This window comes from Nelumbo lutea, chromosome 1, assembly GCF_056320005.1.
Source record: "Nelumbo lutea isolate HS-2025 chromosome 1, American lotus-T2T, whole genome shotgun sequence".
Lineage (NCBI taxonomy): Eukaryota > Viridiplantae > Streptophyta > Magnoliopsida > Proteales > Nelumbonaceae > Nelumbo > Nelumbo lutea.
Window position 1 is genome coordinate 35,257,947 of NC_142684.1, and position 26,982 is coordinate 35,284,928.

General features: G+C 40.2%; 1 protein-coding gene across 3 annotated transcripts in view; it reads right to left on the minus strand.

Moving 5' to 3' along the window:
• Positions 1-26,982, minus strand: part of LOC148874251 (GroES-like zinc-binding alcohol dehydrogenase family protein) — a 44,420-nt gene extending 17,438 nt beyond the window's left edge. Inside the window, exons 1-6 of one of the 3 annotated variants that reach the window (XR_016104225.1) lie at positions 26,614-26,954; positions 23,601-23,736; positions 17,566-17,635; positions 17,348-17,441; positions 11,394-11,607; positions 7,868-8,009 (exon numbers count right to left, since the gene is read on the minus strand). Coding sequence is in view for 2 of the 3 variants with exons in the window: in XM_088960952.1 (XP_088817078.1) it covers positions 7,868-8,009; positions 11,394-11,607; positions 17,348-17,441; positions 17,566-17,635; positions 23,601-23,736; positions 26,614-26,896 (939 nt within the window). In the remaining variant the exon portion in view is untranslated. Of the gene's footprint in view, positions 1-7,867; positions 8,010-11,393; positions 11,608-17,347; positions 17,442-17,565; positions 17,636-23,600; positions 23,737-26,420; positions 26,555-26,613 lie in introns of those variants that run through there. The other 2 variants (XM_088960952.1, XM_088960953.1) reach the window with 2 other exon arrangements.

A 26,982-nucleotide genomic window follows, 5' to 3' on the forward strand; every position in this document is an offset into this window, starting at 1 on the left:
ATTTTTCTAGAAAATATTCTTTCTTCGATCATATGGGAAAATCAACTACTCCTAGCTCCTCCTTATATTCCTTTGATTTTGCAGGGTTTGTGGATTCTCCTTTCCAATTGTTCCTATTAAACACCCCTTCTAGGCATACATGAAGAGCCATCCAATTGCTCCAACACCGACATCCTTGCCCCCCTTCACTACCATTGATTCATCACCTTTGTTAGATCCCCCTTTGCGTTGCTCTACTTGTATTTCATGCCCATGTGAGCACTATGGCTTCCCTTCAGGCCACAGTTCTTTTTTAGTTGTTTTGTCCTTTACAAAATTCCAAAGGATTACCAACAAGCTACGGCTGTCCCACATTGGACGGAAGCTATGAATACTAAAGTTCAAGCTCTATTAGAAAATGATACTTGGGAACTGCTTCATCCTTTCCCAAATGCCTCAGTTATTGGAAGTCATTGGGTATACTCGACGAAATTAAAGTTTGATGGAAGCCTTGATAGTTATAAGGCTCTACAAGTTGCACAAGCAAGAATATGGCATTGACTATGAAGAAACATTTGTTCCCATAGCAAAGATGACTGTTAAAAATGCCTTCTTGCATGGGGATTTGAAGGAGATAGTTTATATGAATCTGCCTCTTGGGTAAAGTGTTGTACCTATGTTAGTATGTCATTTGAAGAAGTCTTTGTATGGTCTTAAACAAGCTCCTAGAGCTTGATTTGAAAAACTTCAGTCCACCATTTACTGATGCAAGGTTTACTCAAAGCTCTGCTGACTATGCTTTGTTCACTCTTAATAGTCCATGTGGCATCACTCTATTGTTAGTTTATGGATGGCATTCTAATTACAGGAGATGATGTTGATGGCATATCCTCTGTCGTACTTCTTGGGTTTAGAAGTGACTTGCTCTAATCGTGGATACTTTGTCAATCAGCATAAGTATGCTCCCTATTTGGTAAATTCAGTCTCCTTGACAGATGATAAACAGTTCACTACTCCTCTTGAACTTAATCATAAACTCTCTAAGGAGGATGGTGAACCCCTTCCTAGTGATACTAATTATTGATGTCTTGTTGTTAGTTTTATATATCACAACAATGACTTGGTCAGACATCTCATATGCCATTCAAATTGTTAACTAGTTTGTAGTTATTGGAAGCTCCATATATCAACAATTCTTCGAGCTATCCAATATGTTCGGTGGACTCTATCTCATGGCCTCTTCTCTTTATCTTCCCTGCTTACTCTTAAGGCTTATGTAGATGCAGATTGCATTGGGTGCCCAAACACTAGATACTCTACCATAGGATGGTGTGTCTTTCTTGGAGATTCTTTGATCTCATGGAAGTGTAAGAAACAACAAATTGTCTTTAAACCCTCCACTGAAGTAAAGTATTATACCATGTCTTCTAGTTGTAGTGAGTTGGTGTGGCTGCACGCTCTCTTAGATGATCTTGTCCTTCTTTATCCCTCCTCGATCCCTCTCTATGCGAACAATGTTAATGCAATCAAGATTGCCTCCAATTCGATATTTCATGAAAGAACCAAACATATTGAAGTTGACTGCCATTTTATTAGGGATCGATATCTTGCTAGTAATATCACTCTTCCACGTGTCTTCGGGTCTTCAACTGACAGATCTCTTCACCCCCCAAAGCTTTAACACATGCTTGATATCAATTTCTCAGTGATAAACTAATGCTTATTCCTAGGCATCAGGTTAAGGGGGTGTAGAGATATGGGATGATTCCCCTTGTGGGACTATGTATACATTGTACATCCTTTTGTATATTATTTCTTGTTGTATTTCTTTTCTTTTCTTTCTTTGTAATGTGAGGGGCACTTTTGTCCTTTCACATCTTTGTAAGTAGAAAGGTTACTAGTAGCTGATTTGTCCATCTAGCACAAGGCCCTACCACATGATTCCAAGTGACTACAGAAGATCATAATGTCTTCCTTGTGGTCAAAACCAATGAAGTGCTCTCGAGTAATATCAGTTGGCACCCCAACAAACTGAGTTTCTTGAGTTACCACATTGGCTGCATTGTGTGCTGTATTAGGCTTCTTCTAACCCTGTACCTTACCCTATTCTTGGTTCTTTACAGCCCACTTTGGTCTTCCATGGAGCTCCCAACATGTGTCACATGTATATCTTAAACGACGGCAGTGGGTGCAGAACAACTTATCCTTATCATCAGCTTTCCTGGAGTCACTTTTCTTTCCCATATTATTTCCACTCATTGCAGCTAATGCTACCTGTTGCTCCCCCTTAGTTTTAACCATCACACTCTACCTACTTTCGTCAAACTGAACAAGGGAATACACCTCTTGAACTGATGGCAACTCTTTACTTCCTAAAATCTAAACTCTAAGGGGTTCATATATGGGGTTTAGTCCCAACAAGAAGGCAAAAACCCGCAGTTGAGAAACCAGCTTCTTAAAAGCTCTAGCATCATCATCATGTTTCCATTCTATAGCCTAATAGTGTTCCAATTCCTTCCATACTGAGGTAAGGGCTGAATAATAGGCTGATACGCTATGGTTTCCCTGTTTATAGGTTGAGGATTCAGCTTGTAACTAGTAGATCTTAGCATAGTGCCTTTGCTCAGAATAGGTGGTTTTGGCCTGTTCTGATATCTCATTTGCAGTGGCTGCCCACATAAAGTTCTTTTTCACATCAAATTCCATGGCTGCAAGAAGCCAGGACATCACCATACTGTTTTTTTGATCCCACCGATCATATTCAGCAGTCCCACTCTTGGGTTCTTTCACCCTTCCATTTATGTAACCGACTTTTTCCGTTGTTGTTACATAAAGTTTTACACCTTTGGCCCACTCCAGATAGTTCAGACCATTTAAAGGAGTAATTGGCATAGGGAACATCATACTTTCAGTCCCCATACCTGCTGTCCTATGGGCTAATGTAACCCCAGAAGAGGCAGAATCATCATTCACCACTTTCGAAGGCAGGTCTACAAGTCAAAAAACAAAACTGCAGGTGAACAAGACCAGTTCTCACACCACTACTACTTCTAACAGTCACAATTAGGGCACAAAACTCCACACACTACTTCTGAAAACAGGCAAACAATACTGAAGGGCTACTGGCAGCAACTAAACAGTCCAGAAATAAGGAGTATACTGCTGTAATCTCGGCACTTCACACACCAATTTAAACGCAGTACATACCTGTGACAAAGGGGATCACACACCCCTGTACAGCACCTGTACGAAGGTGCAAAAATCACGATTGAGCCTTCACAGCATCAGCGAAAGGAAAATAAGGAAGCTTCACAGCATTGGCCTCCTCCTACTAGGGTTACCTTGGTGCTACAACCAAGGAAGAACCTAGAAGAAGTGACAAAAAATAGTTCTGATCAGTCCAATTAGGATTTTTGTCTTCATAGTCCAAGAAATCTGACGCCTGGGTCGAATGGATACAATTCAGCGGAAAAAACAACTCCTACTGCCCATAGTTGTGCTCTAATACCATGTTCTCTTACAAGAAAAGGGGAAGAAGAGAGGAGAGAAGAGAGGAGAAGAGAAGAGGAAGAAAAATTATGTGAGTCAAAAGAACAGTGCTGGCGGCACCCAGCTTCTATTTTATCTTAATGTGATATAACAAATAAAATATAAAGAATTACAAGAAGGTCCCTGGCGGCACACCCTAAAAATAAGGAAAAGAACATGCTGACAGTAGCCTAGGTTGACAGCATTCTAACATCAGAAGTAAAAAACTTAAATCTAACAACATCCTTCTTATCCTCCTTCCTTATGTCATTTTCCTTGTCACCCCCAAATTTTGGTTTAACTGCTACCAAAGCTGATTCCATAGGCTCAACGCAACCTTTCTCCTACTTTCTTCACTATGCACTAGAGTATTGACTTGTGATTACTTGAAAGAAAAAGAATTGTTTACTGTATTAGAGGTTTGAAGAGAAGAAGAGAGAGAGAGAGAGAGAGAGAGAGAAAGAGAGGAGAAAAAAAGAAGGGGTTCAGTAGTGAATGATCTGCTGCCCCATACTAGAGCCTAAGTGTGGGTATGGAACCCCACACTCGTGGCTAACCAACTATTTCTTCATGATTAGGTCACACTCTCCCTGGTGAGTAGCCATTGTCTCACAATATCATACTCTGAATTCAGACCAGCTACGAATTCAAAAATTCTATTGGTTTCAACCTGTTTCCTATAAGGGTTTGCATCCTTTTGGCTTTCCCACTCGATAGTTTCCAGGTGATCAATTTCATGCAATAAAGATTTCAGGGTGGAGAAAAAGACTGAGATTGGCTTCTCCCCTTGCTTGAGATTATTTACTTCGCATTTCAGCTCATAGGCCCTAGCAACATTGAATGGCTGAGAGTAGGTCTCCATCATTTCCCAAACCTCCTTATAGCTGTTTTTACCCACAAGTAATTTCGGCTAATATGGGGCTGCATAGAGTTACACAGACGAGTCCTAACCAAATAGTTCTCTTGAACCCATTTGAGATATGAAGGGTCTTCCTTGGCTGGTTTCTTTACATCTCCAATTCATATAACCTAACTTTCCTCTGCCCCCAATTGCCATAATGGCTGACTGAGCCCATTCCAAGTAATTAGAACCATTAAATTTAACAGTAGTAATCTAAAAACTGTTCTCTGCCATGTTTCCAGCCCCCAAAACACTTTTCCCTTAAGTCTTAAACTCAACTCCTGTCATTTCCCTAAGGGATTTATTAGGAGAAACCAATTCTCAGAAAGAAAGGACCCCAAAAAAACCAGAAACCAGTTCTCACCCCAAAACACCAAGACTGAATTGCTGAAACTGATTTAGGGTTCATTCGAAAATGATATCAGTCATGTCTGATTGTAGGGTTAAGAGCAAGGTTCAAAGTATCGACACAGGCCCATACGCCAGTATCGGCCTGTATCGGTACTTTTTTTAGGTTTTATTTATTTTTTTCGAAACCAGTTCAGAGGGATCGATTTAAGGCCCGGCTACCCTCTGAACCATTGTCTGACCCGATTCAACCCCTGGAGGGGCATATCAGGAAGCCATCAACACAATACATATCGGCTGATACTTTGAACCTTGGTTAAGAGGAAAACTCAGAGAGAACAGAAAAAATCTCGGCTGCACCTTCTAAATAAGTTGTTAGACAGTTTTGTATGCCCTTAGCTTCGATCAAAATTGATGTACTTTATGAGTTTATTGTAAATGAATAAAAGTACATATTTGATTCATGTTCCCTTGGTATGTTTCTGTGTAATACCCTTAAACTGGACACTTATTGAGACTCGTGTTAGTTTAGAATGTTCACAGCCAGTGGGTCGGTCTGGGGAGACCTATCCTGACAAGGCTGACACTGTGGTGCCACCAAGTCGGTTGGGGTGGCTTGTCTCAGCTACCGGGGTGAGACCCTAGGCACATACAGTGTGGGATTAATTGAATCTTTGAACTGGACCAGATTTCCAGTATTGCCCTGGACCTTGGAGATTGATGGGCAAAACTTGAAAGTTACACCCGACCCCTAGACTCGATTATGATACTGCACTAGGTGTCGGATCGGGCTGTCTTTGATGTACCAATCAGTGAGATCCTTAGCGGGGGTCAAAACCTGGGTATGTTGGGACAATCCAAGAATTCATCTGAGTGGGTGATCATAGTGACAGGATCAGCCCCTTTGTCGGACAAAGGTAATGATCGGGGATGCACTCTCACTGTTGGAAACCAAGACTGCCGGCAGCCGATTTCAACCGTTGAGATTTGTTTTGCAAAGTATATTTTATATGAGATATAAAAGTATATATATTATGGTTTCTAAAATGTTTGCAAAAGGGTTTTAATTCCCGAGATCCATATAAGTGGAGAGTGCAGCACTGTTCCTTGCAGCCGAGGGAGAGGTCCTCTCTTGTCGGGCAGTGTATGAACATTATGGGCTGAGAGGTTAAGTGTAAGACCATTGAGGATAATACCTGATGGGCTAATCTTGCATCTGCCCACAGTCCCTGGGTGTTACAAGGTGGCTTGGCCCAGGGACCACTTAGGGTAAGTGTTGGGCCCATAGAGCCCATTCGATGGGTTTCAGGGGGTGCACTATCTTAATAGTGTATTCGACCAGGCCTTGTAACAAAGGCTGGGCCGAACCCATGTGGCTGATGTGTAGATCAATGCTTGGGTCCCACGCCATACAAGGAAACCCAACTGGGCAGCAGTTAGGAAGGTTAAGTGAGCACATAAGCTTAATGGGCCTAAAGCCCATTTCGAACTGGGCTATTAATTTAGTTAATTAAAGGGGCGAATTCTGAGATGGATTAGCAGTTAGGATAGGGTCTTCATCCTATCCACTCAGAGAGTCCAGATCTGAATGTGATTCAGATCTAGAAACCTCCTAATAAGATTAGGATAAAGCTAATCTAATCTACAGATAAGATAAGGGTTTATCCTTATCACTAGAAGAGAAGGCTGATCCAAATATGATTTGGATAAGCACCTCCTAATGGGATTAGGAGCTGATCTTTTCAAGTTAACAAAAGGAAGGAGGGGGCGGCAGCCTTGAGAGAGAACAAGAAATACATCAGATCCTCTTTAGTGCTGAAATCAAGAAGAGAGAATTCTGCACCCTGCGAATACTCTCTTGCCGCCTCCCTGCTCTTGCCGCCCTGTTTCCCAGTTCGATCTCCAGCTGTGGGAGAAGTCAAGATTGGATCTTGACATCAATTCTTTGAGAAAGGATTGAAAGGAAGCTGTGCTCACGTTACATCCTGCTGTTTCTTGAGAAGGACAGAGTTCTTGGGGAAGAACACTGCTGATTCTGCTCCATCCTGCACTGCGCCATCTTCAGTGGGAGCAGTCTTTGGATCCTTCCTTGGGCGTGAACACCTTCGTTGGGAGATATTGCTTCTCCGTATCAGGTATCATTCTCTCCCATTCCTTTTGGTTCAGATCTGGTTCAGTTTAAGGTTCAAGATTTATCCTTGAAAATGTGATTTTCTAAATAGGGAATGTGATTCCCAGTTGAAGGGAGAGAAAATTTTTTGAAATTCACCCCTTATTCCGCAACCTTTGGGCGTCCATGTGATGGATCTCTCAACCCTTCATAAGTCACAGTCAGGTCTGATCATAGGGTCAAGAGCAAACCTTAAAGAAACACTGAGAAAACAGAGAAAACCTCAGTCGCTCCTAGATAGGTCTAATCAAGCTATCACTGGTGTCGATCTCAAGGAAAAATAGAAACTTACCCAGAAAAATCTGATCACCACTTCCAATCTCAATTTGAACCCTAATCTTGATCTTTCTTATTCTTGTCTGATTCTTCCTGATTACCAGATACTCTCCAAGCCTTCTACAAGCCCTTGGATAACTGCTAAACCCTTCCGGTAACCTCCAAGAATCAGCCAATGGACAGATCTTGCTAGACTTCCAGTCCTAGGAAGTTCTCATGTAGTCGGCTGGATTAGACACACATGAGAAACCCTAGATCACTCTGATACCAAGTTGGCAAATCAGGACTAATCAGTCCAATTCTTGATGTAAATTCAATGAAAAGAAAAGAAGAAAGAAGAGAGAATAGAGAGGAGAGAAGAGAGATGAGAAAAAGGGTGTGTGGGTCTCCTTTAGTTGCTGCCCCACTCCACTATTTATATTAACATTGAAATATAAGACTGCAATTACACTAATGCCCCTACTGCTTACATAAGCAAATAACTATCAAAAACTAACATTGCTAACAGCAACCTAACAGCAAACATAAAGCAGGAAATAACTAACAGCAGTAATATAACTGACAGCAATATAACAGCACTAATTATTGCTCTACATCTTTACACATAACAAGCAGAAGAAAAGACGTCCAATGAAAAGAGAGAGAGAATGGCATAGATTATGTGCCTTTATCTTGTCAACAACATCTTCCTTCAATGCATTTATGGTGTGAGTAGCTCCTAGCATCTTTGCATTATGAAGCTTCTCATCTTGAATATCAACAGCAATAATTTCAGAAGCACCAAATGCTCTAGCTACCTGCAAACAACTGCAACATGCAATTTAGTCATAACCATGTTAAAAAGAAACCAACCAAAATGAACATATCAGCAGCCAAAATGGCATACAAACTTGATCAAGATCATAACATTTATTGTTTTTTTTTTTTCTGATAAGTGACAAATAACAATAGCATATATTGTTGTTAAGGAATAAAAGGATCAATAGACCCATTGTTTAGCTATATAAATAAACTGTATCATGCTCATCTACCATGCAAAAAATAAATAAATAAACAGATTTTCTGCCATGGTCACAACAAAACTTAATATTGCAAAATATAAATATTTGCATGCAAATATCAGTAGTAAAGTAGTACCTGTAACTACTCTCCTAAGAATCTAGGACTCACCACAATTTTTGTGAGAAAGGATCTTTATCTGCTCTGGTGGTGCTAATGTGTTTTGGTGCTACTCTAGCTGTGCTAATGTCTTATGACATAATAGGTTTTCAAACATGAGACCACTTCGAATTTCTTCCACTGAAAATATGCTCATGTGAACCTTTGTGAAAACATCAATAAATAACACAAAATATTTATACCACAATAGAGATATTCTCAATGCAAGCCCCCATATATTACCATGAATAATATCAAATGGTGAAGTGCCAATAAGAGAACGACAGAAGCTAGATAAATGATTTTTGAATAAAGAACAAGCAACATGAGATTTATCAACTAAACTACAAAAGGCAGGAATTTTCATCAAGCACCATCTTCAAAAAAAAAAGTCTCTGAATTCAGGTTGCCAAGTCTACAAAGCCAGATATTATAGAACCAAAAGTGAAAGATGTCAAAAGATGTGAGAGGGAGGGAGCAAAGGATAGTAAGAATGTTCACTGTAGAGATACCAGATATTATAGAACTAACACTAGTCAATTGTCAAGAAATAAACTTGAAACATGGTGCATGTCCTTCCAAATTATGTACTATTACTCCTAATGGTTTTGTTTTAGGGATTTAGGTTGCTTAACCCAGGAAGGGCATCTTCATTTCCCATAGTAAATACATATGAGGTGTTGTTTTGTTGGTTTGAAGTCTAAAATCTGAATGCTAGGTATGAAAATGGATAATTTACTTTTTTTTTTTGATAAATGGATAGTTTACTATTTTGCTCCACAATTGAATTTCAGAATGGACTTTATGTCAATAATCTTATATATATATATATATATATATATATATTAAAGGGAAAGAGGTGGTCTCCCCTTTTGCCAAATGGCAGTATTTCCCTTTAATATATAAGATTCTTCATTGAAAATTCTCAAATTACAAGGCACCCCAGTGTTGCTCAGAATTGCCTAGACACCTTGACAACTATGCTCATATACTCATGCATTCATGCTTCACATGCACACACATCTCATAAGCTAATACTTATAACTAATGTTCAAATGCTTTGTATGTCATATGCTAGTACACTTAACAAGTTCACACTAGTGACCTACAACTTATACTTCACATACTTGCATACTCACGTTTCATAGACTTACACTTCACATCACTTATGTTATTTATTCATGTATGCTTAGCTCTACTAGCCCAATACCAACAACATGACACTTTTTATATTGACTCAACAATACACCTAGTGGCTTCGCACCAATAACATGGAGGCTAATTTCAAAAACTCTTATAATCTCGTATTACTCATCACGCAATACCAGATTTGACAGTTTAAAACATAAGAATTGTGCAATTTCTTGCGTAATTAGTTTAAACTTAAGATACTCCCAAGGGGCTAACAAAGAAGTACACCACTCCCAAATGATGTTAGTGAACCGACAGGAGATTAGTAAGTTATATCCATACTCACCATCAGCTTTACAGAGGACACACCAAGGAGGACAAAAACAACTATTGGGTCTTTTTCTTTGAAGTAAATCTGTTGTGTTAAATCTTTCTAGAAAGGCTTCCCAACAGAAACTCCCAACCTTATGAGGTATAGGATGACACCACACCTCTTTAACAGGGAAAGACAAGCCCAAAGAAGAAGAATGTGTGAGAGCACTAAAGAAAGAGGCACAAGTGAAAGAACCAGAGGGGGTGAGAGTCCAAATTCTACTATCTGCCTTTGTTGGCTCTAGGAATACCCCTTCAAGAATGGATAACAGTGATGAGATACCATCAAGATGTGTGTCCCTGATATCTCTTCGCAAGCCCAAGTTCCAGCTGACCCCAGAAATAGAATTAGAAGGAACAATGAATGAAGACAATGATTCATTTTTAAAAGTGGAAAGGGCAAAAAGGCTTGGGAATTGGTCTTTTAAGGAGGAATTCCCAATCCAAACATGTTCCCAAAAATTAATGAGATTGCCTGAGTGCAAGTCATACCTGATCCATGGAAAGAACAAAGGTAGAATAGCTTGAATAGCTTTCCAAGGAGATGCTCTTATACTCCTTGCCAAAATTTTAGGGGATATTTTCTCCTAATTTTTCTCATACTTCTCTAAAAATAGTCAAATAAGCAGCCTTTATAGGGGGCTAAAATTCTAGGTTATAAAGTTTGCCTAATTTCAACAATTATTCAGAAACACCAATGCACAAGATTTTGAAAACCCAATTAAATAGAACACCATTTCATTTTCAAAATAGGGGCTAATTCATACTTAAGTGGTAAAAAATAGCAAACCTAAAACAAAAATAGCACAACCAGACCAACTGGATATGTGATTGACTGAGAAACCAGTCAAGTCACTATTTTATTCCTCCTATTTTATGTTTTGGTTTTAAGAGCGAATAACCTTCTGTAAATGGTTTGCATCATGAGCTTAATGGGTAAAATGTATAATTTAGTTAATAGTTCTTCAAAATTCCCCACCACTAGCAATTTTCTGGTCTTCAAATAACAATCTTTCAAAGAATGTTTGCTCTGCAGTGTTAAGACCATATATAATGCCATCAACTCCTCCCCACCCACCTCTTACTGAAGTCACCTTAGTTACACCACTTCCTATCTAATCAGCCAAAAATATGACATGTGAGAGATGATCTAGCAAATCGGAACTCTCCATCAGATAAGATACCACTGAGATTGACCACAAGTAACATGTTCAACCTTCCTGTTCACCTGTAAATGCCTTTCTATATTGGAGCTTTCACAAAATGAAGTTAACCATTCAAGGATCCAACTGAAATATTCCAAAAAATATCCTATAAGGGATAGATTGGGAAAGAGCAGGGCTCTCAGCCCAAAACATGCTCCATAGAAAATTAAAAGAAGAGTTAAAGACACTGCCATGGGGAAAATTTCCAGGCCTATAGTTCTCTAAATGACATAAATAGTGTGTGTGTGTGATGGCAATTACAGATATAAATATTTATCATATAAGTAATTACAAATATAAATCAAATATGTTTTTGGCTCCTCACCTTGATCCAACACCACCAACACCAATCACAGCAACAGAATCACCAGCACGTGTCTCAGCTGCATGTCTCATGGCACCATATGCAGTAAAGACTGCACAACCTAAAATAGCTGACTCTGTATATGGCAATGAGTCTGGAAGCACTGCTAAAGCATGTGCAGGCACAACGCAATATTCTGCTAGTCCTCCCATACTGTACATATAAACTGGCTTACCTACATAATAGCATATAATATTTAGTAATCAATTCTAGAACTATGTATTTTAAGACATGCAAAAGAAGAAATCAAATAAACAACCAAAAAGAAAAGCATATCTACAAACAAATGAAGAAAAATGAGCATTGTGATAATTGCACATCGTATGGCATTTTTTTCTGTTTTTTAGATCAATAACTGAATTTATTTATTATGATTAAAAGTAAGAAAGATATAATCAAAATATGGAGAAATAAACTCTCCTAGATCTCCCTAAGGAAGAAGTCATGTTACAACAAAGCCCAAAAAAGATGATCTCTTCCCACCGCTTGTTTAGCCAATGCATCAGCAAAGGAGTTAGCATCTCTTTTCACCCATTGTACTCTATCTTCCATGCCAAGTGTCATCCACTTGAATCTTCTTTTTTAATTAACATAATTCCACCACCTCACCTCCTCCTTTTGAAACCAAACTATCACTTACTTTGAATAACCTTCAATAATCAGTTTCCAAATATTCAATTCCCTTGCCCTTTGAACACCTTCCATTACAGCCATAATTTCAACCCTCAAATAGTCATCAATACCAATTGGTCCAGAAAAGAAAGCAAGAATTCTTCCTTCATCATTCCCAAACAGTCCTCCAGTGCCTAAAGGACCAGGATTTCCTTCATTACTTCCATCAAAGTTCAACTTAATGAAACTACCAATCAGCAGGGACCAAATATAGACTGATTACAGCAGCAAAAGGGGCTGAACCAGACACTTCGACTTTTTTAGGAAAGTCATCAGTAGATATGCCCTTGAAAAGATTCAGGATTTCACCCAATGGACCACCCTGATGGTAATGGTTTCAAGTAATACTTCTCTCCTCTCCTTCCCTGAAAAAAAAAAACCGCATATTTCTTTCTTCCCATATTGTCCAATAAATAGCAACTTGTGTACATTTGATAGGGGGTTCCACCTACACCCAAGCAAAGAGAGAAACCAATCCCCACATAGAAGATACAAATGGGAGGAGATTAATAAGTGATAGCAAGTCTCACCATTAGCCTTATAAAGACCACCAATGAGGGGATAAGGACCAATTAGGTCTTTTTCTTTGGAGTAAATCACAGGTGTTAATTCTTTCCAAAAAAGCTTCCTAGAAAAACCCTCCAATTCTATGAAGAATAGGTTTACTCCAAACCTAATAAATAGGAAAGGTAGACCTAGATTATCACTAGGTTGAATTAAGGTAAAAAAAAAAAAAAGGAGGCACAACTGCACAAGTAAAGGAACCAGAAGAAGCAAGGGTCCAATACAATTATCCCCTTTTGAAGGATCCAAGAAAACCCCTTCCAGAACTTGGAGAAAAGACAGGAAACTACTTAACTCAAACTCACAAAAAGGGAATATAAGAGTGGAAATTGTTCCTTGAAGGAAGAGTTTCCCACCAAAACATGTTCCCAAAATTTAACAAGGTTTCCAAAACATAGACTATACCTGGCATGTGGTAAAAAAAGAAGGTAGGATAGCATGAATGGACTTCCAAGGTGAATGTAGCCTTCTCTCCAATTCCCACCTAGAGAGGGTGGGAAGAGAACTAGAAAAGATGATGATTGATTTCTTGTGGGAGTCAGTTGAGGAGAAAATGGATCATAGAGTTAGATGGGAGACAGTTAGTAGAAGCAAGGAGTATGGGGGTCTAGGGTTAGGAAATTTGCAAAAAAAGAAATGTGGCTTTATTGGGCAAACGGCTTTGGAGACTACCTAAGGATAGGGACAAATTATGGGCAAAGGTAACTGTAAGCATTCACAAGCTTGTGAGGGATGGTTGGGATGCTAGAGTACTGACAAGGGCTACAAGAGCTTCTCCTTGGAAGGTCATCCATGCTATTCTACCTTCTTTCTTACTATGTAATAGGTATGATATGTGCTCTGGTATTTTGATAAGATTTTGGGAACATGTCTGGGTGGGGGATCTTGCTTTGAAAGATCGATTCCCTTCTTTGTTTGCCCTCTCAAGATACAAAGATGAGCTTATTTCCACTTTTCTTGCTCCTAATTCAAGAATTGGTTTTGATTGGAATTTAGGCTTAAGAAGGGGTCTAAGGAGTTTGGAATTAAATGGTGTCTTGGCTTTGCTTCATATCCTTGAAGGGGTTTTCTTGGATCCATCTAGACCTGATAGTTGAATTTGGACTCATTCCCCCGTTGGTACCTTCTCTTGTGCTTCCTTTTTCAAGGTCTTAACTTAACCCTCTAATAGCTTGGGGCAACCTTTCCTTGTTAAGGAGGATTGGAGTAAACCTGTCCCTCCTAGAATTAGAGGCTTCTATTGGGAAGTGTTCTTGGAAAGAATAAGTACTTGTGATTTGCTCCAAAGAAAGACCCAATCGGTGCTTATCCCTACACTGATGTGTTCTTTGTAAAACTAATGGAGAGTCTTGCTATCATTCATAAATCTCTTACCCCTTTGTCATTTTCATATGGGAATGGTTTTTCTCCTTGTTTAGGTGTAGATGGAACCCCCCCCCCCATAAAGAAGAGGGGCAGATTGATTTGGAGATGTCCACGGGCTGCTTTGAGTTGGACCATTGGGGAGGAAAGGAATTCAAGGATATTCTCAGATAAACAAAGAAGCAGAGAGGCTATTATTGAGACCATCAATATTAGGGGGGTTCAATGGGTTAAATCTTTGAAGCCATTTGATTTGCTGATTTTTCACAGGTGATATATTATCAGAAATTGCAAGGAGTGGCTTGATTACTTCCGTCTCCTTCACAGGCCTACTTTTCTTCTCACTTCCCTTGCACTAACTCTTTATCTCCTTCAACATCATTGATTACTTCTCAACCTCATTCATTGGGGTGGTTCACTTTTGGTCACATTTTATCAGCTTACTCCTCCACCAAATCTTGCCCAGCTGAATCTTTCTCTCCTGAATTTAATTCTTCCTCCACCTCCAAATCAGTAGACCCCCCCCCTTCTACCACAAACATTTTCTACATCTTCTTCCTCAATCTCTTTGCCATTCACTGTTCCCCCAAATCCCCCCCCCCATATTGTGCCTCCATCCCCTCATCTTCCTTTACTAATTTCAATCACTTCCTCTCCTAGCTGTCTAGTATTCCCTTCATCATTCGCCCATCTAAACTCCCCATTACCTTTCGAGGATTCACTAACACTGCTTGGACTTATCAAAGACCTGGAAGCCAAAGAATCTGCAAACACATCTACACAGAAGCTAGTACCCAAACCAGAATTGACAGAGTCAATTGTATGTCTGTACCTAAAGAGGGCAAAGACTTAAACACAATTTGCGGAGGCAGCTGAGTTGGTTACTTTCCTGCTCCAACTCTCAATTCATATCTCTAATAGTTTAGAAAGTAACCATGTGTGCATCCTTTTCCAAACTCAATTTTGTATCCCCAACTGGTAATTTGGTGCTCATATTCTGGTTCAACTGCAATTCCATCATCTGGGCACCCTGTTCTTGGATTTGCTAATGGTTCCCCTCCTTTTCGGCCATCATGTACCCTTTGCTTCATTTAGGCTAAATTGTTTTCACCACTGTCAAATCCAATTTGCACCCCTTCTAGACTATCTTTTAGGCCTTCAACCCGCTTCTACTTACCGCAGCCTTCATCCCCTTCTCCATATTGCACACAACTAACTCTTTCCAAAGTGAAGAAATCAAACAAGTGAAAGCTTGGAAGACCAAAATTTGGTCTTTCTACACTGCCAATACTAGGGAGGCATTTGGCAAGTCTTTTCATGTGGTCTTTCGAGCTTTTCAAAGCTTTTTGGTCTTTCTCTGTTTGGCAATAAAAGACAGGAAGCCAGAAAGATCTATGCCCTAAAAAGCTTATGGAAGCCCAAAATGGCAAAAAACCTGGAAGCTTCATTCTCTTTCTGCCCCTAAAATCTTTCATTTAACAGCTCTATAGGTCATGGTAGACTAGGATACTTACCAAATGGTCTAGATCTTTAAAGACAAAGACCCCAAGAGTTCATTACATCATCTGGCCATCTAGGCTGTCAAAAGATCTTCCTGAAAAGACTTGCCAAACAACACCTGGATTTGTCATCAGAGTTACTATCTTCTTCATCTTCTCCGAAATGAATCCAATCCTTATCACCGTCCTCCTCCTTCCAACCATATTTGTTTCTAGTATACCTTGGATTTGGTCAATCTTGGTGGGGAGGGAAATATTTAACCCAACATAGCAATCGTACGCTCAACCCCTAAGAGTTGTTTACCTTTGACGGGGACGATGACAGACCCACTCTATCGTCCCCCATCAGATTAAGCTTCTGATTCTGGCATGTGATCTTTAAGTGATCACGTAAGGCTGGCCCATCTCCCAGTTCAACCAGATGGGACAACCTAGGGTTTACTTCCTTCAACTCCAGTTTCCCACTCTTCTTAAGGGCTTCCATGTAAGATGGCTTTTCATTTTCCACCAATTGAAATAATTCAAAAGGATTCAAATTCCTTGCTTTAGGTGGATAGTGAGATGTTTCCTCTCCCTTCTTTGCCTTTTCATACTCCTCATTTAACACACCCAATGACTCCACCCTACCACCCACTCCTCTGCCACATGGCCTCCAGCCTGCCACGTCAGCATCATCTTCAACCTTTCTCCCTTCTCCCCACAAAGCCACTTCAACTTCCAAAGCAATCCACAGTTTCCTCCAACACCCATCAGTAGACAACTCAATTGCCCGTGGAATAGATTCCTGCTTGGCTCCCACAAGCTTCAATCTTGCAGCATGAAGATCAGTAGTATTCACAGCTTATAAAACTCCTCCACAAACAGCAGTGATCATGTCCAGCACTTGGTCCATCCACATATTAAAAGGAAGACCAAAGACTCTAAGTTCGAAACTTCCTTCTTTCAACTCCTTTTCATTGCAGGATGGGTTCCAGTTTCAATATACCTTCCTATTACTCAACCTTGTGACGTCAGTCAGCATGTCACCCAACTCCATAATGGCTTTCTTCTCATTGAATGGTATCAACCTTGCTGACTTATTAGTATGTATCGCCTTTGAGATCTCATCCAGCAATCCCTGAAAGGGTCTGAAGAACAATAACCAAAACTTTCTCTCAAAGGAAAGATGGTCTTTATGGGGCAGGTCTGTGTAATTAGTTTAAGAAGGTTCTAAAAAGGGTCTGAAGAACAATAACCAATACTGTAATACTGGTAAAAAATGCTTGAAATCTGATCAGCTTCAATGTCATTTGGGCAGGGAGTCAATGGGGGCGAGTTCAGAATTTTTTGTGGTTGACGCTAAAGAGGATGTTGGTGAAGAATTAGGGAGATACTTTGAGGATAAAAGGAAATAGCCAGAAAGTGAGAAAAAGAGGTCAAGGTGTTAGACAGGTAGAGAAGAAGATTGCTTTGGAAGCAATTGAAAAGGAAGTTGAAGAAAACTTTCAGACTTTTGTTCTTGGGAGGTGAGGATTTTGCAAGAAGACCATTTCTGAAGCTGGAGAAAAAGGATCAAGTTGTTATTGATGTACCTCTTTTTGAGCCTCATGATGCCATGGAAAAGGAGTAAATTTTCTTTGCTGGAGTTGGTGGTGTGTATTTTTATCTGGAATATTGGATTGAGGGTGTTACAAGACAAGCAGGATAACAATTCCTGAATGCTAAAACAACAATCCTTTCCAATAAAGCAATCAAAATGATAAAGAAAATGTTAAGATGGTATATGATACAAGCAAGTACAACTACTGGGCAGTACAATGGCTGTAGGTAAACCCTTACCACTACTGCGGAGGAACAGCCGGGTTTGACCATCATAAAGTGTTCCCTTTGCCCGATTGTAAGCAAAGAAAGCCTCGCATAGATCTTCTTGACCCTGTTCTTGTTCAAATATTAGTGATATCAAAGTTGTGATCAAAGTTCATTTACAGTTACAAGTATCACCAATCCAAGGGAAATCACAGCCTGAAAGATTAAAAAAGTAGATAAACAAAAATCACCTTTACACAGAAGAAACAGTTTCCACAAGGCATAATAAATGCTCCCACAACATGGGTTCCAATAGGAAACCTGAAAGTAAAACAATTTTTCCAATATATTAGAAATTAAGCATGGCTATATAGATGTATTGAAACTCAATCCTTTAAGGGCTTTGCGATTTAAAGGGCCTATCTACTTAAAGGCTTTGCAAAGGCACTGAAAATTTTTCAGATTTGAAATAGGAGAAAATTTGGGAGATTCAGCAAGCAAGAGACTATACAAGAACATCATATCACCACTCTCCACAAAAAAGCCAAGATAATTTATTTATTTGTTTATTGATCAGCAAAAAGATTTCATTAATAAATTAAAATAAAAACTTAGTACAACTGTTGGAGATTTCCAACATAGCCTAGTCATAAGAGTTTACATTTTTGCCCAGAATAAGTTAGGTCTATCAACTCCCAGTTAAGCTAGAACATCTGCCACCCCGTCTGCAATTCTCACCCAGCTGAAACTATAATTTATTTGCTATGCTATTGTTAGTGTCGACTGTATAGAGGTAGTTTAGTCTTTCTATTTATGTTTAAGTCGATGTGTAATGTTTATGTTAGGTGATGTGTCCCATACTAAAGTGAGGACATAATAATCTTTGTTTTACTTAATAGAAACATATAAATATAACCTGGCCAACTAGAGAGAGTGACTTTTCTCTTGTTCGAACCAGTTTTCTCCTTTTCCTTTCTTCTCTTCTCTTCTTCACTTCTTCTCTCTTCTGTCTCTTCTCTTCTTCTCTTCTTCTCTCTTTCTGTCTCTTCTAATCTTCCTCTAATAATATTTCTAACAGAAATCTAGTGCAGGTCTGAACTTTATCATGGTATCAAAGCCACTGTGACAAAATCAGATCTGCCCAGAATTCTATTCTATCGCCATTCAGCCTAGGGTTTTACAGTTTTCTTCATCATCTGTTGGAGATAGGGAACTGGGCTGAAAAGGAGTGATCGCCCATTCCCTTTGAAGATTTTCATGCCTCTTGTCAGTGGTTTAGTGGGTGTTTGTGGTGGTTCGTAGGAATCCCTCCAATCGATAGTACGAAGGGGGCTGTTTCAGGTGGTGCAAGGGACAGTCGAGTGTCAGGTTGGTTTTTGGTGATCAAATAGGTGGGCTATATGTGTGTTTCAGTGTGAATCGAGTGGTTGGTGAGTTGCTAGTGTTATGGTGTTTATTCAGGTAGTTGTGTGGTAGTTTTGTGGTGCTGAAAGTGAAGAAATCAGCGACAGGTATTGCTGAAAATTGTGACTGTAGGTGGTTTCACTAGTGTGTAGTGTGGTGAAAAGTGATTTAGAAGTTTGATATACGAGAAAAAAAAAAAAAGGAATTCAGATATGGGAGACAGTAGTGAACACAAATCTAGTGTTCCACGACTACCTGAATGCTCAGATGATTTCTATCAAATTGAATGGGGAGAATTATGTGCCTTGGGCGAAATCTATAGAGGTCTTTCTTAGAGCTAAGAAAAAAGTGAAGCATGTAAGAGAAGAAAAACCTCCCACTGACTATCAGGAGTATAGTGATTGGGAACAAGAAGATGCACAGATTATGATTTGGTTATGGAATAGTATGGAACCCAAGATCAGTGTGGATTTTATGTTCCTAGATACAGCCAAGGAGATTTGGGCCCATGCCAAGAAATTGCATTCGGGACAAGACAATACTACTAGAGTGTATCAGATTTATCAGGAATACTTTAATCTGCAACAAGGTAATTAGAGCCTTGAGGAGTACTATGCTAGCATGAGGAACCTTCGTAACGAGTTGAATGTGTGCCATCCCCTCACTTCTAATATTAAGATTCAGCAACAACAGAGAAAACAACTAGATGTGACCAGATTTTTAGTAGGGCTGAAATCTGAATATGAACTAGTGAGAGTACAGATACTAGGAGGGTCAGCTCTTCCGTCTCTAGAAGATGTGGTTGCCCGTCTTCGGAGGATTTCCGTTGGGCCCACAGAGAATTCTAATATCTCTAACAAGTCTACCTTTGTAGTGACGAGAGAGGGAAGCCATGGTGTTAGAAATGGAGCTCAGGGAGTTCAACCCGGTTGTAGTGGTAGTAGTGGATCCATGTATGGTCGTAGTGGTGGTGGTGGACCCATGTATAGTTGTGGTGGTGGACGTGTTGGAGGTCGAGATTCAGGGGGAGCTCATGACAGAGGACGTACTAATGGTCCGAGGAGGTGTACACATTGTGGTATGGAAAGGCACACCATTAACTTTTGTTATGATTTGCATGGCCCACCTTCAACTTGGGCAAATCATGAAGTGGCTAGTGATGGTAGTTCAAGACAGGATATCCAACAAGTTGATCAGATGCCCTCTACATCTACGGATGCCTCCGGGAAGGAGATGATGAGTGTCCCACGTGATGAGTATGAGCGGTTTATCCAGACCACCTCTCAACAAAATACAGCTACTCTCACACATTCAGGTATGGCTTGTCTGGCATCCAAACCCACCTCTTGGGTTATCAACTCTGGAGCTTCCGATCATATGATTGGGACTCAAGGTGTGCTTTCCTCCCTTTCACAGTGATCCACATCACATTCTGTTACCCTTGCTAATGGTTCCACATCCTCCATTTGTAGTGTTGGTAATGTTGACATAGACCCTTTATCCCTATCCTTAGGGTCCATTTGGTTTGCAAAAATAGGGGTCTAGAATCGGAATCGGAATGGGCTATTCCGATTCCAACTGTTTGATTGGGCGGAATCGGAATCCCATTCCCATTCCTACTGGAATAGCATTCCCCCATTTGAGGGAATGGTCATTCCCTGCCCCTCCCTTGGGAACGAAATCCCATTCCTATTGATTTTAATTCCCATTCCCATTCCTGTACGAACCAAACAGACTATGGGAATGGACCATTCCGATTCTGATTCTAGAGGATTTCGATTCTGATTCCGGCTACAAACCAAACGGACCCTTAGTTTTTGTATGTTCCCAAATTCCCTTTTAATCTTATGTCTGTTAGTAAGCTAACCAAGTCTCTTAATTGCTCTATCACCTTTTACCCTTCTTATGTTTTTCAGGATCTCAAGATAGGGATGAAGATTGGTGGAGGGCATGAAGCTGGTGGACTATATTATCTTGATGGTGGTGGTGGTTCATCAACAGCTCTTCAACTTTCTCCTCTTCAGTGGCACTGTAGACTTGGTCATCCATCGCTTAAAGCATTGAAGTCACTTATTCTGCCGTTGAGTCGTCTTCATTTCCAAAAACTATACATCTTACATCTATTGCAAGATGCAACGAAATTGGGGTGTAAACTGGCTAACACTCCTATTGACTCTAACTGTAGATTGGGTGAGTGCACAAGGGAGAATGTTATTGATGTTAAAAAGTTCTAGAGGTTGGTTGGTAGACCATTGTACTTATCCATGACTAGGCCAGATATTGCCTACGCAATGAACGTTCTTAGCCAGTATATGCAAGCTCCAAAAGCTACACATGTTGTAGCTAGAGGTGGATTCGAGCTGAGCCGAGCCGAATGTTAAGAAAAAACATTTTATAAAAATAAAAATTGTATATAAAAAATTATTTTATATTTTAAAAATTAAGAATTATAATAATTACTAATTGTAATATTTTTATTATTATATATATTATTTTCTATAATTTTATTATATATATACTAAATATCAAATATATATATATATATATATATATATTCAAGCCGGCTCGCGAGCCTCACGAGCCGACCTCTAGTAGGCTCGAGATCAGCTCGTTTAATAATCGAGCCATTGAATTGGGCTCAAGCTCGGTTGAAACCGAGCCGAGCTCGAGCAACTCGTGAAAAGCTCGGCTCATTGCCACCCCTAGTTGTAGCAGAAAGAGTTCTCAAGTACTTGAAGAAGCATCTTAACAATAGGCATCTAAGAGTTGAAGCTTATATCGATATTGACTGGGCTGGTTCTACTAATGACAAAAGGTCAACCTCTGCTAATTGTACTTCTATTGGTGGTAGTTGATGAGGGCAGATTTGGCCCTCCAGTGAAATTGTGACACGTGGCACCTCGTGACAACTAGGTAAACACCCATCCAACAAACTTACGAAGTTGGTGACCCACTCGGGCACTAGTCTGGCCAGCCTGGCACAACTTGCGTGCGGCCTGCGCGACCTGCGCGCGGCGCATGCGACCTGCGCGAGGCTTGGCATGCGGCCTGCGCGACCTGGCCGACCTGGACCAGCCTAGCACATGATCCGGCCAAGCCGCCCATAAGGCACCCACCGACAAACCTGGCCTAGACACTGACCCGCCGACTGACACAGGCGCCAACCTGACGACCTGGCCTAGACACTGACCCGCCGACTGACACAGGCGCCAACCTGACGACCTGGCCCAGACACCGACCCACCGACTGACGCAGGCGCCCCCCTGACAACCCGGCCCATGCGCCGACCTAGCCGCATGACACAAGCGCCAGCCTGACAACCTCGAGGAATTCACCACTGTACCCCGGTTCTGACAGGATGTGACGACTCTTACCGTTTGGAGGCTTTTCACCCACCTAACCCGCGAGGACTCCGGTATATAAAGACCTCACCCCCCAAAGGGGAGGAGGATGAAAAAAAGGGAAGTAACCCCAACTCTCTAGCTCTCTCATATTATCTTCAAAGCTCTCTACAATAAGAGTGATAACTTAAGCGTCGGAGTGCCCCCGCCGGGAAAATACCCCCGGGACCTCTGATTCAGTTCTCACAAGTCCCTCAGCTCCCGCCACCTACAAAGAGGAGGAAAAGATGGAGTTCTCGCAAGTCCCTCAGCTCCCACTGCCTACAAAGGAAAGAAGACCACCTCATGCTGAGGGCAGTCAGATGGCGCCGCACCAGGGAGCTCCACCATTCTCTAAGTCACCGGCCGCCTAGTAGGGAGTTCGCCACCAGGTAGCTCTCTGCCAGGTAGTTCGCCACCGAGCATCTCGCCACCAGGCAGTTCGCCACCAGGCAGTTCACCACCAGGCAGTTCGCCACCAGACAGTTCGCCCCCAGGTAGTTCTCCACCAAGCAGTTCGCCAATAGGCAGTTCACCACCAAGTAGCTCATCACTAAGGCACGCCACCACCGGGTCAAATGACGAGGTACTTAACCAAAAAATTTTACATCACAAAACATTGGTACGTGGCCAAAAACGGTTACATCATTAGTCATGTTACATGGAGGAGTAAGAAGCAAATAGCAGTGGCTTGATCAAGTATAGAGGTTGAATAGCATGCTATGGCACATGGAGTTGTTAAGATGTTATGGGTGAAGAATATGCTCCAGGAGCCGGGCCTTCTTGTTGTTAAACCCATGTCTACCTTTTATGACAAAAAGGTTGCCATCAACATTGCCTCACAATCTGGTCCCCCATGACAAAATCAAGCACATCAAAGTGGATAAGCAATTTATTATAGAGAAACAAGAAATGAGTGAAATATGTATTCCATTTGTTAATTTTGCAAATCAGTTAGCTAACGTACTTACTAAGGGTTTAGCTAACCCCCGTCATAGTGAACCTTGCAACAAGTTGGGAATGATTGACATCTATAACCCAAATTGTGGAGGAGTGTTATTTATGTTGTCCACTTGTATTGTTTTCTTATGTAATCATTCTTTTTTTATCACCCTAATATAATAATGTGGGAGGTTGCCACCGACACTAATTTTGGCTCCACTCTTTTTGTCTCTTCTCTATCTTCTCTTTTCTCATGGATTGAATGAACAACTTCAAAAACTATAGAAAATTTATAATGTCATGAATAATTATTTGCTCTTATATGAACAGCTTCCATTTCGTGTGGGGAACTGCAACTACCTTAGCTATGTAGGAAATAACAAGTTATCTATCTATCTATCTATCTATCTATCTATCTACATATATATAGACAGCCATTAACAAGTCAATGAATCATCCATGTTTACTGGCATTGTTTATGCATAAATATATGGTTAACTCAATATTCTAGATCTGACAAATAAAACACAAGGAAACAATAATAGCATTCCATGAAATACCTCTTTATGATTCCACTATCAGTATGGGCACCATGTTCAACCACCTCTCCAGTTATTTCATGACCCACAATACAAGGACTTGCGAAGGGAAGCTCACCCTTTATAACATGAAGATCAGAGTGACAAACACCACAGGCTGTATAGAAGTGATCAACAACTTAACACAAGTGGAAAAACTGGAAAAAAAAAAAAAAACAGGAGATAAACTTTCTGAAATGAGAGGAACTATGATGTGCATAGAAGAAATCATATTTCAACATTAAATATTCAATATCACTCTAACATTTTATATATTACAATAGCGATTAGCATGTTAAACTTAAATGTAACCTTTAGTAGTATTTAATCTTTAGAATGACTACTTTCCATGGAGAGACAAGGTTTATATGTCCCAATTGTATATTCAAGATCTTTCAAAAATAAAAATAAATTAATTAATAAAAAGAAAAAAAAAAGAAAGTGCCCTGATGCTTTACATCATGTGCTTTATTAATGAGCAAGGAATATGCAGTATTGTGCTATAGTCTCATCTTAACCTAGGAATCAATAGTTTTCCTTCCTGGTGCACCTAGGTGTGTGCCCGATGCGCCTTGTGCCTCAGCCAAGGCATACGCCTTTTGAAAATTGGACGCTTTTTTGCTTTTTTGAACCTAGCAGATGGGTCGGGGCTCCGCCCCTGGACCCCCATGCCACACCCCTCAAGGCAAGGTGCACCATTCATCCTATTTGGTAATGTTGTTCATTCATTCATCCTAATAAAATAACTTCTTAAGGCAATTAAAATTATAAAATCATTACTTTTGTGTGAGAACTAAGAATTTAAGACCCTAACATGGACTTGTTTGGGTTGAGGGCTGTGGCACAAAGGTGGCTCATAGAATCAAGAATATAATATGTTTTACATCACATTAGCTACTTGAAGTAATGCAACTGAGGAAAATGTTTTATATGTTTGATTTTATTTTTAAATTCTCATTTGAATATGCTTTACAGGTTATGTTTATGTATTTTAATTTTAGATAATATGTTTTTTAAAACACTTATTTTAAAATTTAATTTATATTTTTTATTTTTTACATTTTTTTGAATTTTTGGATTTGTTTTATTTTTTTAACCTTTTTTTTATTTTTGCACCTTGCTTCAAAAAGGCACACACCTCAGGCAGAAATTGGCCCCTGCGCCTTGCGCTTTTAAAACACTAAGGCTATGTTTGGTTTGAAGGAAAAAGTTGGGAAAGGTAGGGAAGATTTGTATAGGTTTCCCTACCTTTCCCTTCCTTTCCCTACTTTTTCCTTCAAACCAAACATAGCCTAAGAGAGGGGCATAGGAAAGGTTGTTGGGAGGAATAGAAGGGGGAATCGTGAATTTACTGATAAAAAAAAAAAGGAATAGAAGGGGGAAAAAAGAGGTAGTGGTGAAGGGGAGAGAAGGGGAACAAGGGGTTTCAGAAGGGGTGAGGATGGAAATGTGGTACTTCTTTTCTTGGGCCCTCTAGGCATTGGGGTCTCCACGAGGGCAGAGTTGCTAGCTGCAATTCAAGTGACTCTACGGTTTGCTATTCGGTTAGGAGTGGTACAACTGTTAATTGAAGGAGATTCCAAGGTGGTAGTGGGTTGGCTACAGAATCCTAAGTCTGCAGTGTGGTGTTACAAGAATGAAGCCAGGAGGTTCAAATGGTTAACAGGGGATCTGATTGTATGAATACAATGGATTGGGAGGTCAGTCAATGCTATGGCTGACTGTCTAGCTAAGCAAGGGGTAGCCAGGGACCAGTTGTATTGGGCACACTTGTAGCTTGATTTTTGCCTTGGAAAGTATACAGATCGTGCCTCTCTAAGTCTGCTTGTATCATCTTTCACTTATTAATTTAAATTAATACAATGAATTACTTTATTTATCAAAAAAAGGGGTTTCGGAAGGGGTGCATAAGAGTGTTTTGGAAATTAATATTTTGGTTGAGAAGAAGGCGACAGTGTGTAAATCTTTGGGTTTGATTTTCTGGTGAGGGGAAGATTTTGGAGGGCTTTTGAACAGTTCAAAAAAGCCAGGAGAGAAGAGAAGAATAAGAGAGAGGAAAGTCTTTTAAGAACAGAGGTTGGGACGAAGAAGGGGGAGAGGAGGAGGTGCTGGATAAGATATGTAAGGAGTTGGAGTTCAGCATATATCAGGGGTAAGGTAGGGTATTAAGGATAAGGATAGTGAGTTGGAGTGTTAGAGGTCTGGAGGAGGGGAAAAAAAAGGCATTAGTGTTCAGGAGTTACAGACCAGGCACTTCTTTTACAGGAAATAAAATTGGAGTCAGTCAACAAGAACCTAAAGGAAGAAATTTGGAGTGGGGGCAGTGGGAAGTGGTCGGATTTGGTCGCCAAGGGTCTTTCAGAGGGTGTTGTCCAAAACTATCGAGGTGCCTTTAATCAAGCACTATGTCTCGGATTGGGTTCTGGTGCTCCCTGAGTTTGAACAAATTAGCAGTTCAATCAAGCGCAGTTGCAACAAATACGCGACTGATTCAACAGAACCAATAAATGTTAGCATAAAAACATGCAGACATTGCAGCTTTCCTCCAAAGTAGATTTAAGATAATACTTATAAAGCATACTGAAATGTAGCTAAAGAAAAATTTGTGAACAAACCTGGCAATTTTAAGAACCCATTTTGCGTTCAATCTAACCCATTCTATTAGTACTCTCCATCCATAATCCAACAGAAGGAAAAGAAAGTAGCAAAAAAGAGTGACCTCAGACAGTGAAGAGTGTGTTTGGTTTCCATAACTTCGTTTCACAATCAAAAATTTTAAATTAAAAAAAAAAAAAAAAACACCTTTTGTTCGGATGAGAACTTCCCCAGCTTTGGGTCGAGGCATGTGAAATTCTTCGATGGATAATCCAACAGAAGGAAAAGAAAGTAGCAAAAAAGAGTGACCTCAGACAGTGAAGAGTGTGTTTGGTTTCCATAACTTCGTTTCACAATCAAAAATTTTAAATTAAAAAAAAAAAAAAAAAAAAAAAAACACCTTTTGTTCGGATGAGAACTTCCCCAGCTTTGGGTCGAGGCATGTGAAATTCTTCGATGGTGAGAGGTTTGTTGGGTTCCCAAAAGACCGTTCCACGCATAAAAGTGGTGCCTCCACCCAAGTTGTAAGCGCTTGTATCAATTTTCTCAGAGTTGTCACTTTTATTGTGAGAGACGCCATGGCTGATTGATCTGTTCTGCGAACTCGAAACCCAAGAAAGCCTCGAGAGACTGCCTCTGGTGCTGCTCCGAAGAACAGAACGAGAGATGGAAAAGAAGGGCATGACTGTAACGTGTGAGAGTGGGAGGGAGGCCGAATAGATTTGAGTTAAATAAGCATGAATGAGATTACATGAACTCCAAACACATC